Source organism: Rhopilema esculentum, chromosome 5, assembly GCF_057945365.1.
Source record: "Rhopilema esculentum isolate cy_ngs chromosome 5, ASM5794536v1, whole genome shotgun sequence".
Classification (NCBI taxonomy): domain Eukaryota; kingdom Metazoa; phylum Cnidaria; class Scyphozoa; order Rhizostomeae; family Rhizostomatidae; genus Rhopilema; species Rhopilema esculentum.
Window position 1 is genome coordinate 10828933 of NC_142819.1, and position 16701 is coordinate 10845633.

General features: G+C 35.8%; 1 protein-coding gene across 2 annotated transcripts in view; it reads left to right on the top strand.

The window, feature by feature from the left end:
* The first annotated feature begins 2174 nt into the window (after window positions 1-2174).
* The window catches only part of LOC135690067 (cadherin-23), a 64146-nt gene continuing 49619 nt past the window's right edge, over window positions 2175-16701 (top strand). Inside the window, exons 1-19 of one of the 2 annotated variants that reach the window (XM_065207520.2) lie at window positions 2175-2975; window positions 4250-4613; window positions 5304-5372; window positions 7130-7275; window positions 7882-7950; window positions 8233-8322; window positions 9235-9333; window positions 9759-9860; window positions 10846-10974; window positions 11219-11297; window positions 11740-11843; window positions 12248-12424; window positions 12608-12736; window positions 13151-13315; window positions 13792-13865; window positions 14786-15029; window positions 15384-15602; window positions 15977-16225; window positions 16462-16509. In XM_065207520.2, coding sequence (XP_065063592.2) covers window positions 4529-4613; window positions 5304-5372; window positions 7130-7275; window positions 7882-7950; window positions 8233-8322; window positions 9235-9333; window positions 9759-9860; window positions 10846-10974; window positions 11219-11297; window positions 11740-11843; window positions 12248-12424; window positions 12608-12736; window positions 13151-13315; window positions 13792-13865; window positions 14786-15029; window positions 15384-15602; window positions 15977-16225; window positions 16462-16509 — 2277 coding nt within the window. In that variant the 5' untranslated portion in view covers window positions 2175-2975; window positions 4250-4528. The remainder of the gene's footprint in view (window positions 2976-4249; window positions 4614-5303; window positions 5373-7129; window positions 7276-7881; window positions 7951-8232; window positions 8323-9234; window positions 9334-9758; window positions 9861-10845; window positions 10975-11218; window positions 11298-11739; window positions 11844-12247; window positions 12425-12607; window positions 12737-13150; window positions 13316-13791; window positions 13866-14785; window positions 15030-15383; window positions 15603-15976; window positions 16226-16461; window positions 16510-16701) is intronic. The other variant, XM_065207522.2, reaches the window with a different exon arrangement.

Genomic DNA, 16701 nt, shown 5'->3' on the forward strand with positions numbered 1-16701 from the left:
CTAAAAATAACCTGTCACCCTCAAAAAGAACTTATTGTTGGTCCCAGGGGCGAAACTACCGGGGGGTGTGGGGGGGGGGTGTAACACCCCCCAATCCAAAAAATAGTCGATTTCGCAGGGCAATCGAAGATTTTGCAGGGCGCCAAGAACGGAACAGGTATGTAAGGAAAAGCTCCGTTATGCATTTTAGAGAACGAAACAGGTATGTAAGGAAATGCTCCGTTATGCATTTAAGAGAACGAAACAGGTATGTAAGGAAATGCTCCGTTATGCATTTTAGAGAACGGAACAGGTATGTAAGGAAAAGCTCCGTTATTTGCAATGCGAAAGCATTTCTTACCGAAAGTCATAGCCAATGGATGCAATGATTGATGCATATGTTTATGAGGGCAAGGTTGAGTCCATGCAAATTAATTTAAGTTGTAAATTATTTTCATGACAAGCACGGCGTCACTGGAGGGGAATAAGAGGCTGAAGGCCCTCACTTTGGTCATAATCTGGATGGGAATAAGAGGCTGAAGGCCCTCACTTATAATTGTTTCTATTACTTTTTAACAGTGCAGGAACTAAAAAACATAATAAATCGTTAAGATACCGATTTTGTTTCATCTAATTGCTAACTTTTTCACGTATATTTTTATTATTTTTCTTTTATTTGCATTAATTCAGTAAATCACTTTCTGTATCATTGCAATGTTTTAATTTTGGATGTGTAAACATGGCCTTCTCGATACAAGAAACTGCACATTTCTGTTCAGGAAATAAAATTCCCCCAATCAAAACAACATCTTCCTCTGTCATTCACAACTACGTGCAATCTGAAACGAAAGGTTGCCGTTCCTTTCCTTCCCCAGCGTCTAATACTAGAGTTTTAGCATGACATCCCCCTACCTATTTTTCCCAATAAACAATAATATTTTCAATAAACAATCAGTTCTTTTAGCACAATAGTATTTTGCTAAATTTTTGTCTGAAAGATGCTTTTTAGCCCTTTCACAAGGTATAATTTCAAAAATTTTCTTCACGTCGGACCCAACCATGGTGGGTCCTCCTTTCTCACTAAACTTGATTCTTAGCCCCACTGGGCTAAATTTCGTTGCACTGTCTACATCATGTACCCCTCCCCCCCCAAATTAGCTGTTTTTTAGCTTAATTTTGCAAACCAATATTAAGTGAAGTGAATATATAAAAACAATTTACGCTCACGTAGAGAAATAGATATTTCATAGGCAATGAAGTTTCAAGTTTGTTTTTATTGCTTAGAAGTTTGTCCTTGGTAAAGACCAGTGTACACTGGTAAAGCTTTCACTAGTAACCTATAGACAAACCGTTGCTACGAGGTCTGCAGGGCACCACTCAGTTTTGCAGGGCAGAAACCCTTTTCACCCCCCCCAAACCTATTGGCCAAGTTACGCCCCTGGTTGGTCCTCAATTTTTATCATAGCTATTCGAATGGCAATCATTTGATTTAATTCTGTATTAAGAGTTTGAGAAAACAATACTTACAGTTTGTTTTCAAGGTTAAAGTTAGTGGATCTGAAAATCTATATTAACTTTGATTTAATTTAAAATCAGGGCCAGCAAACTAGATACTTTTGAAGTATTGATGTATCCTACATCTTGCTCTGGGTTTCATGTTTGCTGTTCATTTTTATCATCATTTAGTAGTTCATACAACATGTAAGGATCCTTTTTTTTCAATGGTTAAATCAGGGGTGGTGCTAGAGGCAAAGATGTAATCTCAGACGCTTACATTCTATAATGCTAGCGATGAAAAATGTATGGGAATGCCAATAGAAAAGTGTGAAGAATTATGGACAAATCTACACAAGTTTTGGGACACCTTCAATACATTTGACGTAACAAGACTGGCTGCCTTCAAGTGTTTTTACTTATCTAGAATGGCCAATGTAGAAAAGAAATGAACTTGTTTTAGCTTGCTTGAATTCAAATGGCGGCTGAAAATCATCTGGCCAGAATTGCCAGAAATTTAATAAAACAAACGTTGATAATACCAGATGATTGTATTTTGAAAGATAATCTTCGTTTTTATCTGTTAGTAGTGCAGAACACAAAATATGCATGTATATGACAAGAGAACAGCGTTCCGTAAAAAGAGAGAAATATAAATTTAATTTCATATTAAAATCAAGCGATGGTGATTTCACGCTTATAATTTCCTGGCAAACTGCAAAATTTCTAGCAATGAATCTGTGCTAAGATTTCCTGGCATTCACCGGACATTTTCCAGACCTGTATTTGACCACTGAATATGGTATATGAAAGATGTAACCACTGTTAGATTCAATTGAATAACTGGTGAGTCATTATTATGATGATGACACCGCTTTGCCTGCGAAACGCAGCCACCCAACTGATGCAGTAGTTATTTTACGATTTCCTGTTCTGTCACTTGGTATTTTGCATTCGGACCCACATCGCAATCGCACGCTTTGATCGTAACAATAATACTAGTGCGCTCATAAAAGATTGCGAACATCTCTGACCCTATCAATTCTTATCCATTATTCCATATTTTTTTTTATCTCTTTGTTTATTATTGCAAGTAAAACAAAGTCGCTTTGAAAAGCATTGTAGTGCTCAACTGAGGATGTAATTCCACGGCCATTGTGCGAACAACAGCACTGGCTGGATGTGGAAACGCTTCTTGACTACAGAAAAAATGTTCTGCCAATGGCTTTCGTGGGCAAACAGCAGGCGAATTAAATCGAGGAATTCCCTGCATAAACACAGCTATTTGTGCCGATTTTCCGCATAGCCGTGTCTTCAAACACTTTGGAATTCTGTTGCCTATTCGAACTTAATTTTGGTCCATGAAACGCCGATTCTCCACAGCCACGAGAACCAGCAAAGGGAATCTGGATTTCGCAGGCCTTGTTTATATTCTTTTCGTTTATAGCACTTGTGTCATTTTTCTGACTGATGAATTTCAGCTTGACACCTGACAACCAACGGTGAGTTGAGTATTCTAATATCCAAATCAGTGTTTGATAGAGAAAGTAAAACTGTTTGATAGAGTGCGCGTGTATTGGATTTTATTATTGTTTAAAAGTCGATACAATACCGTGGGAGAGTTCAAGTTTGTGGCCAAGACATATTTGTTTTGTACAGAGATGCTTCTCTAGCGAGTCTATATTATTCATGACAGCCAGTCAACGGCAGAGGCCATTTAGGGAAGGCTACCCTAGATAGAGTTTCAGTCAGTTATCCTCTCGAATTGTCTTAATATATAACAGGTAATCTACCAACTACACAATTTCCGCTTGATCGTTATCAATAGAATCGTTTCAGATAGAGCTTGGATAAATGCACTGTTTTCTTGTTTGGGTAATCTAGCGAGCTGCATTCTGCAAATAACTTTTTCTGTTAGCCTGGAAGTATAAAATTGCCCAACAGTGCTGTTAATGAATTGTTAAATTATAAGTAGACAGTGCCAATGGAAATCAGATTAAAAAAGGAATTTAGAACAGCGTTTCAATACGGTGGTACCTTTTTAATAATCTAGTGATTTGCCAGTAGAGCCGTTACATTAAATCATTGTCTTTAAATATTTTTTAGTTACGCTTCGAATAAACTGGGATAACCATTGTAAAATCGTTATTGGAATTGGTTTGCCTACAATGCAGTGTATATAATGAAATATATTGAGGAACTTGAATTTTCAATATTATTGCCTATATCAATCTACCATAAGCCACATTGCATCTGAACAAGATCTATGACGTAATACCAGGTCTAATCGTGTAATGGCACATGACTCTTAGGCTTCATTGTCAGTCCTGGTGAGACGCTAAAGAAATTTTTCTTTAAAGTGCTGAAGCGTATTAGCTACTTTCCCGTTAGTAAATATTTATACGATTTTAATTGGTTTTCTCTAATATTTTTCGGTAAGTAGTTTATTACTTGAATTGCAATTTGATTAATGTTTATGATTTGTTTCAGCATAGTTTTGGTTTTTATTCTTCATAGCATAAGCAATGTTTGTAAAAAATTTCCCTAGTTTACACATCTAATCTGAGATTTAAAGGAAAAATTAGCAGGAGGTCGAATTTGGATTGATACACGGAATATTTCTTAGCTACATACCAGATGTATGCATTGAGACTTATGCACAAGGAGTTTTTATGCTTAAGTTCAGTCAAATGAGTAATATTTAAATCTCATCCACAAATTACATAACGCTGTTAGCAAACATGTGCAAACCATATAATTTTCTGTATCTCCACAGATTTCGTTCTTTTAAAGAGTGGTTGGCAAGGAGTCGTGAATTGGCCATCACGCATTCAATTACATTCTGCACTGTAGAATACGACAAGAGACTTTGAAGCAAATCAAAATGATGCACGTTGCCGGATGAGACGACTGCAGATCAGGCATCAAACAAATACAGCTTCATAGCCACAACACAACGCTGGATTTTCAAATATTTTCATTAAAAATGAAGGTTCTTTACAATAATTAACTGCAGGTTGTTGATTGAAAGTGATTGCACACAGTCGAAAGCAAGATGAAAAGATATATTGATAGTTTGAATTTCTTAACTGCATCAGTTCTGCTTCTGTTTTTCGCAGCCCTGCCCTACAATATTCATGGTAAGCAAAACAAAAGGTTAATTTCATACTCTTGATACACTTACCGCATTGCCTATTTGTTCATTCTTATATAGAACCGTATTAGAAGGGGCATTCCACTATTTTTGAAGCTAAGAAGTGCTAATGAAGCATCTGAGACATTTGGCATACCCTCTCGCACCATAATCGTCGTACGTTAAAAATACCCCTTTTTGCTGCTATCCCTACTCGTTACTAGTCTAAGGGGACAGGGAACACGATTTCCTGGAATTCTCTTTGAAAACCCCAAGGATCATCTTTATTTCAAAGCTATCAGTTGCACGTAAGTAGGATTTTTTCATCATCTCTATCTTTTATAAGCATAAGCATATGAGCGACGAAAAATTGGAAATGCTGATGTATTCTCTGTCGATTTTGATAATTTGTTCAACTCTATGGTGTTGCGCCCCCTCCCCAAGTCCTAACAACACAGGCCTATATTTTAAAGTAAAAAAAACAGAAGGCATTTTATAACAGAATGCGGATTTTCAAAACTAGAAGAGAAATAAAGTTCCTTTTAACTTTTCCCCCGTTAAAAAAGCAAAACGCAAATTTTCTTATCGTTATTGTCTTGTTAATTTGAAGCTGATTTAATCAACTATTTAAGTTTCTCTGGTTGGACTTACTAATGCTTCATATCTTAACAGTGTATAATTATACTTTTATTTCCAGGCTTGAACTACCGACCACACTTCACCCGGAATCAGCTTATAAATTCGATCATAGAGAACACTCCTGCAGGTAATGAATTCTGCTTCAAAAACATCAGCCAGTATTTAAAGTTATCTCGCTAGAAAATCTTCTTTAGAATATGTCCTATTACGTCAACCGCGGAGGGTTGCCCTCCTTTTAGCTTCTTTCCCAATAACACTACCATATCCTTCATATCAACCCCTGTTTCATATTTCTTCCCCTTCTATTTCTCTCTCGCCCCTTTATTCCTGGCACTTTTCTTCTTTTTCCCTGGCTATAATAAAACTAACTGAACTATTGGTATCTGAAGTAAAACCTGTTATGTTAAGTAATGTTTGCTTTGTGTATCTATTACTTACCTTCTCATACACTCCTTCCCTCTACTTGAACTATTCGTCATTTTATTTTCTGCTTTTACTGACTCTTTTCCTTTCCCTTTATTCTTTTTTCATTTAACTTCGTCTTATTTTCTGTCTCTACCCTCCCTTTCTTAATTTTCTCTCTTTTCTCCTTTCAATGTGTTTTTTAGTCCTTTCTTCTTCCTTCTATATATTAGATAGTTTGTTTCTCTTCAAAGCTGAACAGATTTGAATAAAGGGGAATTCGCCAACGCACGACTATATTGTTGGAGGCGAGAAAAGATGCAATATGTAACTCTGTTGTTTCGAAGATTGAATCCACAATCAAGAGACTTTGCATCTTATTTATGAATTCTACATGTATTTGTTATTCTTTATATCTTCACCTATTTTCTCTAGATAGAAATAGAGAGAGACCGGCTTATATTTTTCAACAGCCTGCCAATAGAACCAGGTTCATTTCATTGTAACGAATTAAGTCTACTACAAAATTAAAAGCTGACAGTTATTGATTGAATCAAAAGTCGAACTCTGTGAATAAGTATAATTGTCTTCTTGAAAACTCTGAAAAAAGTCACCATACGCTTGGGATGTGGGAAATGGAAATCCAGAGTTAAAAGAGCTCGATGACCTGGAAGTAACCGCGATAATGGTCAGTTTGAGCTCAAATAGGGTAGAGCTACGACGTCAAAAGACTTTTAGCGCCCTTTAGTAATAAACTCATCTCTTCCATGTTTATGCGAATGTGGAGTGCATCCGTTTGAAAAAAATTGAGGCAGCCGAACTTTATTCGCTGCAGAACGTTTTCTAACGATTTCGGTCTTTGTCATGTTCCCCATTAGAATTCGCTAGATCTTTGATGCAAATCTGCCTCATGCTCTTGTGAATGGTGGGAAGGACAACACTATTTCGATATCAATTGCATGCTATTTACTAGCAGTCTGTGTGACGATTTCAGGCCCGATTATAGGTTAGCTTTGTTTCCAAGAAGGATGTCTATAAAGCAACGCTTCCTAAGATAAATCAGCTAAAGGCTAAGTCTGTGTACGTACAAGAAGTGTCTGTGCATGACTCTTACTCCTAATACACACCGTTAAAATAACTGATAAAACACAAAAAAAATGACGAGAAATGTTTCTCAAAGTGTGCACCTTTGATGTAAATACTTCGATTTAGCACGTGTTTTTCTTTTGTCTCAGTTCCATATAAGCAACAGAATAAGACGTTCTCTTCACTGAATTGGCTGAGGCATTTATGTTATTTGTTCATATTTGATTTCACTGAGTGTGTTTAATTAATTCAGGATAATATAATTCAATATAGGAGACTTTTTAAAGCAAATCTGTGAGAAAACCAATATCTCTAAAAAGTATTGAATTAGTATCTCTTAAAACCTTTATTTTTAAAAGCCGACTCTCTTAGATGATACGTTTGCCTCGATCACAGGTACATCTGTTTCCAAGCTCTCAGATTTCGCTGTAGATGACGAGGGTGATGTCATCAAATACAGCCTGGACACTGTAGGACAATCCTATTGTAACATTGACTCCGCATCTGGACTGATCACTTTAGCTAAACCATTGGACAGAGAGGTGAGCTGTTAACAATGGCGCAGAGTGTTGCCTCTTTGCTGCTAGAGCTAATTTGAATATTTGTATTTCGATTTTGTAATCTTTTTGAGTTTTTGCACGTTTTGGAGTTAACCCTGTAATCATTCCAAAGATAAGGACCTCTCATATTTGACATCAGAAAGATTTAAGCACACTAATTATTGAATGGAGCCCATGGCGGTTCTATTCTTTGTTTTCATAAAGGCAAACGAAGGGGAAGGACAAGTTGAAGACAATAAACGTTTTAAAAGATTTTGCGTTCACAAAAGATACAAATTGAATACTTTCAAACTTTTTCTCCTGTATAAGCCATTTTAACCCGTTCAATTATAGCTCGACCCGTCACATAGGTTTTCCTTCAGTGAGAATAGCAGTTCTTGGTGATTGATGAATTCAGTTGTGTGAATTCATATGAGACCATTGAACTCATATAATGACTGCACCAAAAGCTGCATTTTGTTTGTTTTGTAAACCTCCTCTTCAAATACCCTATTAAATCTTGAATATAAATATACTTTCTTCCGATCAGTGAAGACTGACATTGGCTAAAAAATCTCCTTGATAAAATGTTTTCAATTTTGTTGCCAGGTAAACGAACGTGTTTCATTTACGGCCTATGCTGAAGACAACTTTGAAGGCGGCGGTGCAGCCCGCCGTGTGAGTACAACGCCTTTATTTAAGACTTAGTGGCTAAATTGGAATTGCGAAATGAGAATTGCAGTTTGTTACTTCCAATTTCTCTTTTTGGCAGTACCAGCAAACTTAAAATTTAGCAATTAAACTCCCTTTACCATTGTTGCTTAAATGGAATTTGTTCGAGTTTTGATGTAGATTCTTGTTTTTATCTCCTTTTTTAATGTTTGTCAAATTCGTAAAGAGAACAATTTTTTGTTATATTTCTTAATCGTTTGTTGTACTTTTTATCGATTAACATTGCAGGCAAGCATCATGGTCTTCATCTATGTGTTAGATTTGAATGAATGGGCACCAGAGTTCCAAGGAACACCTTACCACACAGCTATCCCAGAGGTATGTTCTGAACCAAACGACAGTCACTCGCATTTATCCTTCACTAAAATTGCCGGTTGTATGATGGTCGTATTTGGCCTGGAACCTTTATTTGAAGCTTGGGCTATTTGCAGTTTAGGCCATGCTCCCTTTAAGCCATTTGCCATTAAGGCCATTTGCACTTTAGGTCATATGCAGCTGGGGCCAATTCTTGTTTAGGCCATTTGCACTTTAGGTCATTTGCAGTTAAGGCAATATGGCTGTTCAGGTCGTGTTAGCAATTTTGATATTTTTTAACTTAATGTTTTCCTTTAGAAAATGTTTAAGGATTGCGATGTTTGCAAATTGAATCGAAAAAAGGAGAGAATTTTCGAAAACAAGAATGCTGTACATTTTTAAAGAGAGCACGGAAAAGGGAAAAATAGCACACTAAAGTACTTTTCGTCCTGCGACACGTTCTCTGAAAATGAATGTGTAATGTGACTTTTTCAACGAAGAACGCAATTTACTGCATCCAACTTTCGAGTTCACTATTGAAACTTCTTGTGCTTTATATGTTTCGCTCTTCCGTGCTGTCTTCAAATTTTTTACCAAAGTCTTATTTAGCAGTTCCCTATAAATTCAATGCTAAAAACCATTTTTCTGTTAAGTCGTCAAAACCAAGAAGACTGGTTTAATTTTTGGTTTATCAGTTTATGATTCTTGTCTTTCGCAAACACTAAACTACCTCTAGCAAGTCATCAAGGCACTTTCAATTGAGATGAATCGAAATTAAAACATCATTCACAGCTATTATAGCATAGTTTGATAAACAATCTTGTATTTGTATCAAAACAATACCCTGTCTTTGATTTTTTACATAGTGAATGTATGTTTTAAGTTGCCGATCTGGGTATGGTCCTGTTAATGTTGATTCTGTTCATTGATTCCCAGAATGCAACTGGTGGATATTCAGTGATAACAGTAAGGGCTACCGACAAAGACGACGGCTCAAATTCAGAAATAAGCTTCGAATTCAAAGCTGGATCTCAGGTAGCAAATCTCTACTTATTCCTTTTTGGAATTCCTTTTATCCATTCGTCACACAATCCTAAAAAACCTTTTGAATTTAAACCCGAAATGTATGCATTTCCTTCAATAGCAAGTTGGTTTTATTTAACAACATTTCAAAAATGATTTGAGTTATTGTTAGGTTTTGAATTTTAAAATTTTTGCTGCTTTATTTCCTGACCTTTCTCCTGCCGTTAAAACCAGTGGCGGTTTTAAGGGGGGTCCATCGGGACCTTGGCCCCAGGCCCCGCGCTGGTGGTAGCCAAAAGGGGCCCCACCCCTAAGAAAAAAGATAGAAATTGTAAAGAACAAGGGCCCCGCAGATGTTTTTGGCCCCGGCCCTGCAGTCCCTAAAACCGCTGCTGGTTAAAACTAATTCTCATAGCTTCACTGCTTTTTTCTGGTAGATATCCCAGTTTTCATTAGATGCAAATTCTGGTGTTATCAAGGTCAGCGGTCCACTTGACTACGAAGTTTCTACAAGATATACACTTTCTGTCGTCGCCAAGGTAACATATTGATAAGTTGTAGTAACCAATACAGTAAGTCATATGAATGTTTAAATAAGGCCAATTGTTTGTCTCGAACTAACGTTTCAAACAGCCATAAGGATCAGCCTATTCGTTAATCCTCTGTTTCTCCAAATGCCAAGAGAATGTATTTCTAGAATTTTGCCGCATTTGTTTTGACTTGGAAAGCTAGATTTGATCAATAATTAAGATAGGTGGGCCTTTACATTTGTCTCGTTTGATTTTAATGGCTTTTTTGCAACGAGAAGACTTGTATTGCTTTGAGAAGACTCTTATTGCTTTGAGAAGACTCTTATTGCTTTGAGAAGACTCTTATTGCTTTGAGAAGACTCTTATTGCTTTGAGAAGACTCTTATTGCTTTTAGAAGACTCTTATTGCTTTGAGAAGACTCTTATTGCTTTGAGAAGACTCTTATTGCTTTGAGAAGACTCTTATTGCTTTTAGAAGACTCTTATTGCTTTGAGAAGACTCTTATTGCTTTGAGAAGACTCTTATTGCTTTGAGAAGACTCTTATTGCTTTGAGAAGACTCTTATTGCTTTGAGAAGACTCTTATTGCTTTGAGAAGACTCTTATTGCTTTGAGAAGACTCTTATTGCTTTGAGAAGACTCTTATTGCTTTGAGAAGACTCTTATTGCTTTTAGAAGACTCTTATTGCTTTGAGAAGACTCTTATTGCTTTGAGAAGACTCTTATTGCTTTGAGAAGACTCTTGTTGTTTTGAGAAGACTCTTATTATTGCTTTGAGAAGACTCTTATTGCTTTGAGAAGACTCTTATTGCTTTGAGAAGACTCTTATTGCTATGAGAAGACTCACACAGGAACTGGCTTCACCTCTATGATAGTTTATGGTGTTTTGACAAAAAAGGTTCGTTAGTGTAAAAGGATCCCGGTAAAATATTTATTTATGTTTTTGTTAATAAAAGAAAAATAAGACATATTTGTATTTTACATTCCTGTTTAGGATAAAGGAGACACCCCACTGTCCTCAGAAGCAAGGGTTATTGTTGACGTCATAGATGTGAGTGACAACACCCCAATCTTCAGCCCGTCATCTTCATACGAAGCAAGGGTCGATGAAAACCTACCCACTGTAAGATAACATCATTTTATTTCTGTCATTATGATTCTTTCATCTTTTTAAGTACATTTTTATTATATATTCAGTATTGCGTTATGTTATGTTTTCAAATTTTTGTTATATTTAATATACAAATTATTACAACACTATTAAGCATGACGCCGTAATTCTTACTCTTTATCTTCATTGAAATTTTTTAATTCTTCTTTTAAAATACAAAGAATACAAACAGATAAATGTTTTTAATTTATTTTAGAATTCAAAAATAACAAAGGTTACTGCATCTGATGGGGATAAAGGAGTAAATAACGCAATTAATTACGAAATATATTCAGGTTTGTCCTTTTATTAGTTCTCTTTACGAAACTTGCATGTTTTTTTGAAGTTTTGTTTGGTATTTATCTTTATTAAAGAAGGAACTATCTGGCAGATAAAGTGGTCTATAAAATCTAACAACTGATCAAGAAATGCATTAAAAAAAGAAATGTTTCGTGCGTTAGTGGTTCACAATTTCACAATTAAAAAAAGCTCACTCTGGATTACAGAGCAGTCTGATATTTAACAAAAATATTTCAGACTTCGTAATCGAGGTTAAACGTGATAGAAATAAGAGTTGGAAGTTTTTCTAAATCAAATTTTCATTATTAAAAATTGCCTGCAAAGATCCATTTGTTGTAATACTGTTTCAAAAATCAAGAATAGTTGTTACTGCAGCAACACTCAAGATTAATGTTTGGTACATTTAGCTTTTGTTTAAACTTGTGTTGTGTTTTCCAGGAAATGTTGACGGCTTGTTTACAGTAGACAGAGTGTCAGGTGACATAAGAGCAAATGGAGCGTTAGATCGCGAAAAGGCTTCTGCGTATCAGTTGAAGATCAAGGCAAGTCAGCAAATGATCCACTCTTTAGTATTTTCTGTCTTCAGAGTTTCTTTTGTAACGGTGTCTACTCTCTACTGCTAAAGGAAGAATTTGGCATGCCATCCACAAAAAAATCTTTTTTAAACTCTGAACTGTTACTGATTATTGCTCACACTCTTAATTACGAATATTGCCATATCTACAACTGATGGCGTCTTTCGCTATTGAGACTATAAACATCTAATCAGCATCTGGCTCTAATGTCTCAAGTCTAAGCAATATTTGAACTCATTTGTCATTGAATAGAGCGGAATCTCTCTGAGAATTTTTGCCTTTGAAAGTACAAACGTGAATTATTGAATATAATCTAAAATATTTGTAATGTTGTTCGTTAATATTCTTTTTACTGTTCCGTTTCCTGACAGGCATACGAAGTTCCGATGCCATCTTCATTTTCACTGGCTGGTGTGCTCATCCAGTTGAATGACGTCAATGATTTCAAGCCTGTGTTTACCAATAGATCTTTCACGTTTACAATAGACGAAGACAAACCGAAAGGGTTTATAATTGGTCAGCTGATCGCCACTGATGGAGATGCGACTGTGAGTGCACCTCTAAGTAACTGAGAAATTACCTTAAGTGTGTCCCTACCAAAGCATCATCATAAACAACTCTCTTTGATATCATTTGGTAACATATGTCACAAAGGGTAACATATGTCACCCAAGTGTATCTTTAGTCTCCTTTTAAATGCATGCTATATATTTATTATACATATTTTTCAGTCCACAAACAGTGTCTTTCAGTATTCTCTGGGTGGCGATTCTTCAAGATTTGCTGTCAATTCTTTAAGTGGGCAACTAACCGTCAACTCAGTACTGGACTATGAGAGCCAATCCACAATTATCTTTACTGTAAGTAATGAGAAAAATTATTTTGTTACTCAATAAAATTAGGTTTTAATAACGATTATTTTATAATAGTGTTGCAATAGCAACAATAGAAATTTAGGTAGGACTACTAATTTCAGTGTAGACCACAAAGCTTTTAGAACCGCTCAGATTTGCTTTAAAACCTGATATCGTAAGATTATCTTGGCCTTGCTTTCCTGTATTTTTACATCAAGTAATCTTGTATTCGTGTAAGTAATTATAAAATTTTAGGTATCCTACGTACAATACTCTTGTCTTGAAAAGGTTGCAATATCAATCAATCTCTTTAATTAAGCTATATAGCTGTCCTTTACCCTTGATTCTTGATTTTACTAGCTCTTATAATAAGTTCATAAAACCGTGGTAAATAAATAATTTTTATAATTGCTTCCACAGGTATTTGCTACAGAGACGCTGTCTAGCGAGCGATTTTCGGGCAATGCTACAGTGACAGTCCACCTTAACAATATGAATGACAACAGCCCGATCTTTAACCAATCCACTTATGACTTCAAAGTCTTTGAAAATGCTCCTGCTGGAACCATCCTTGGTTTCGTTAAGGTATAATTGTCACCGTCCATCTTTGTTTGTCTCCTTTCCAAGTAGCACAAAACAACTTATAATGGTGTTCCGTTGAACTTAAGCCTTCTTTACATTTCAAATAGTTTATTTGAAATTACCTTTGTATGCATTGCGTGAGATCCCTTGCAACAAGTAAATGAAATATTTTGCTAATTTGTGCCTCGAACTGTAGACGGAGGCTGGAAAAGCTCTGCGACACGTTAAGCAGACTGACTCCAAATCTTTCCTGATTAAGTAGCATGTCTTGAAGATATCTTTCTCAATTCTTCCTGGTCTTCCATGATCTTTCACGGTATCAAAGTTTGTATTAATTTTCTTGTGTTCTTTTTAATGTTAAAAGTTGCTTTCTATCCATTAGAAAATCTTTCAAGTTACAAAATAAAATAGATCAATTCTTAGATTCTATCACACATTATCGAAAATCAATTGTTTGCACCGTTTTTTGTCTCAATCAGGCTTCTGACTTTGACAAAGGTAGCTATGGTGAACTGACATACACATTAAGCTTGTCATCACAGACTTCTAGCCTGTAAGTATCTTTCTTCTTGAGGCTTGTTGAAAGAAACAAGAAAGAAAAATCTAGAACCTTTAAAACTTTCCATAAGTCTTACATTTTTGTTAGATCAAGCTAAACCTTCTTGTAGAAAGTAAATAGAGTAAATTAACTGAATAAAGTTGTTCTAATCCAGACTTTTTAAGTCTTAAAAGTGATTTCATTTTTTAGAGCGCATTATCTAAAAAGAACCGCTCTAGATTTTATGATTGTCTTTTGAAAACTCCAAATAATGTAAGTTGGGAGTGTGGTCGCTATATTCGAAAAGGAAATGAAAATTGATTTATTTTGGATGGTCGAAAATGAAAAACACTGTTCACCGGAATGCCATAAAGTGCTTGATGCCGTATAGGCAAAGCTGTAGCCGCTATCTTGTGTATAGAGCAGAAGGGTTCTGAGTTGCTGCTCCCAGCTTCACGCTTAATGCGATCATCAGGCAAATGTATATAATATTCTGGATATTGCATGTAACAATGTTTTCTGACGTAGCTAACTGCATAGGGTCCCTTGCACTAAACAAATCATTTTCTTGAATTGGATCCCAGTCGAGCGATTATTCATAATAGCATCAAGAATCTTACATGTGCAAAATTAAAAGATTAAAGCCACATATCTTAGTTATCATTCGTTTCATTGCTTCATTTGTGGCTTAACCTTTTTCAAGGCTGCTCTAATTAATTGGAGCACCCACCAGTATTAGTCTTAATTAGACATACATTTCATTTCCTTAATTCCGTTTCTCGTACCTCAATAACTTCATTAATGTCTTGAGTAAATCTTGAAATAATAAATGATTGGTTACCTCACATTAACAGGCATTGTTATGTATAATAAGATAGCAAGTAAGAATTGTTGTTGTGGTATTTTGTAAAGATTGTATTTTTCGTCCTCTTTAGGTTTCAAATCAATTCAACCTCTGGGAAAATAATTTTAAAGAGTCAACCAGACTATGAAGTGAGTCAGTTTCATGTTTTTCCGGTCATTGCCACTGACGGAGGGGGCAGTAATGCCAAAACAACAAGTGCAACGGTGCGAATCAATGTCCTCGACATCAATGACAATTATCCAGAATTTGACAACCTTCCAACCACTATATCTGTGCCTGAAAATCAAGCAGCAGCGTCGATCTTCACGGTTAAGGTAATCCTTTATACTCAATGCTGTGTTTTTGTAGCAGCTCGTAGGCCGGAAATTTGTAACAAACATAAATTTTAGGAAAGTTTTATTACATAGAAAAAGACACTGTGAGCTCTGTATGTGCCTTGTTTTGTATTTAATAAGATTTTTTGTATCGAAAAATTTGATGCGATTTTGGTGCTGAATCAGTCAGAGCAGTTGGCTAAATATTAATTTTGGACCAAAGTTAAAAAGTATGATTTTAGTTTTCTCAAATCCGTTGTATATAACTTACTTTTCTTAGTTGCTTGATTTCTGATGAATTTTTTATCTCTATTCAACTTGAGTTTCAAAACTTGATTATATTTGCATTTTCAGGCGTCTGATAAAGATTCTGGCTTGAATGGTCAAGTAAGATTAAAGCTCATCAACCAAAGTGCTCCAGAGTTCTTCTTTAACGAGGCGACTGGAGTTCTTAATACGACTGGATCTTTGGATTTCGAATCTGCAAGAAATCGTTTTGTCCTTCTTTTCAACGCAAGTGATCATGGGGTGAGCCAAAAAAGTGTCACTCAGAGACTGGAGATAGCTGTCCAGGTTGGTGTTTCTAGTATGAGACAATTTTTTAATCTTATCGTAATTTTTACGTTTCACAGCCATATTTTCCATGTTTCCCAATCAGGTTTCCATAATGAAATTTAGTTCTTCTGTTTGCTATATGCTTATTTTCAGCAATTTTCATCTTTATAATATCAATCATTTATATATCATGTATGAATTTATCGTGACAAGAAGTTATTGTGGTTGAAAAATTGATCCATCGAGATTCGTCCAGCCTTTATTTTCTGCAATCCAGCTCTTTGTAACTTTGGATGTCTTTTTCCTTAACTCGTGTTAAAAGAGCTAGTATAAATGTATAACATTTCAAAATGATTTCCCTGCTCACTTTAATTCAATCTTCAATATTCCAGGACGAGAATGACCACACCCCAACGTTTGAGCACTCAGTTTACAACGCAACAATAAATGAAAACGCAAGAATTGGATCTCTTGTTATTGATCTCAACGCCACTGATTTGGATTCAGCCTTGAATGGCAAAGTAACTTATCAAATACTGAGTGGAAATGAACGAAACACGTTTTCATTGTCAGCCACAACTGGGGAAATAAGGACACAAGACATTCTGGACAGGGAAACCGTCGATGAGTACCAGCTACTGGTAACAATCTTTTGATGATTTCTGATCTGCTCTGTATTTGAATAAGTATTCATTTTAATGCCTGTTTCATCGAGGACCTTCGACAGGAAGTGATTGGTACCTTTTGTTGCTGTTACATTTCAGGTAAAGTTACTTTTACTCTTTGAGTGTGAGGCTGGCTGGTTCGGTAACATGTAATGTCAACCTGACGTTCTTTTTCCAGATAATAAAAAGAGTTTTCATTTTATCAATTTCAGATCCGAGCATCAGACCATGGCTCCCCTTCGTTGCTCTCAACAGTGCTGGTGAGTGCATACTACCTTATAGAATATCTATTTTTGAGATACGCATTCCATGCCAGTTTTCAGTACTGATTAGAAAACTATACCGGTGTATAACCGGTAGAAAACTATTGCTTTTCTCAAAGCCATTGTAATCCTCTATACCGTTGTGCGTTGTGTAGACTTCCATCCGGTAGAAGACATCTCAAATCGTCT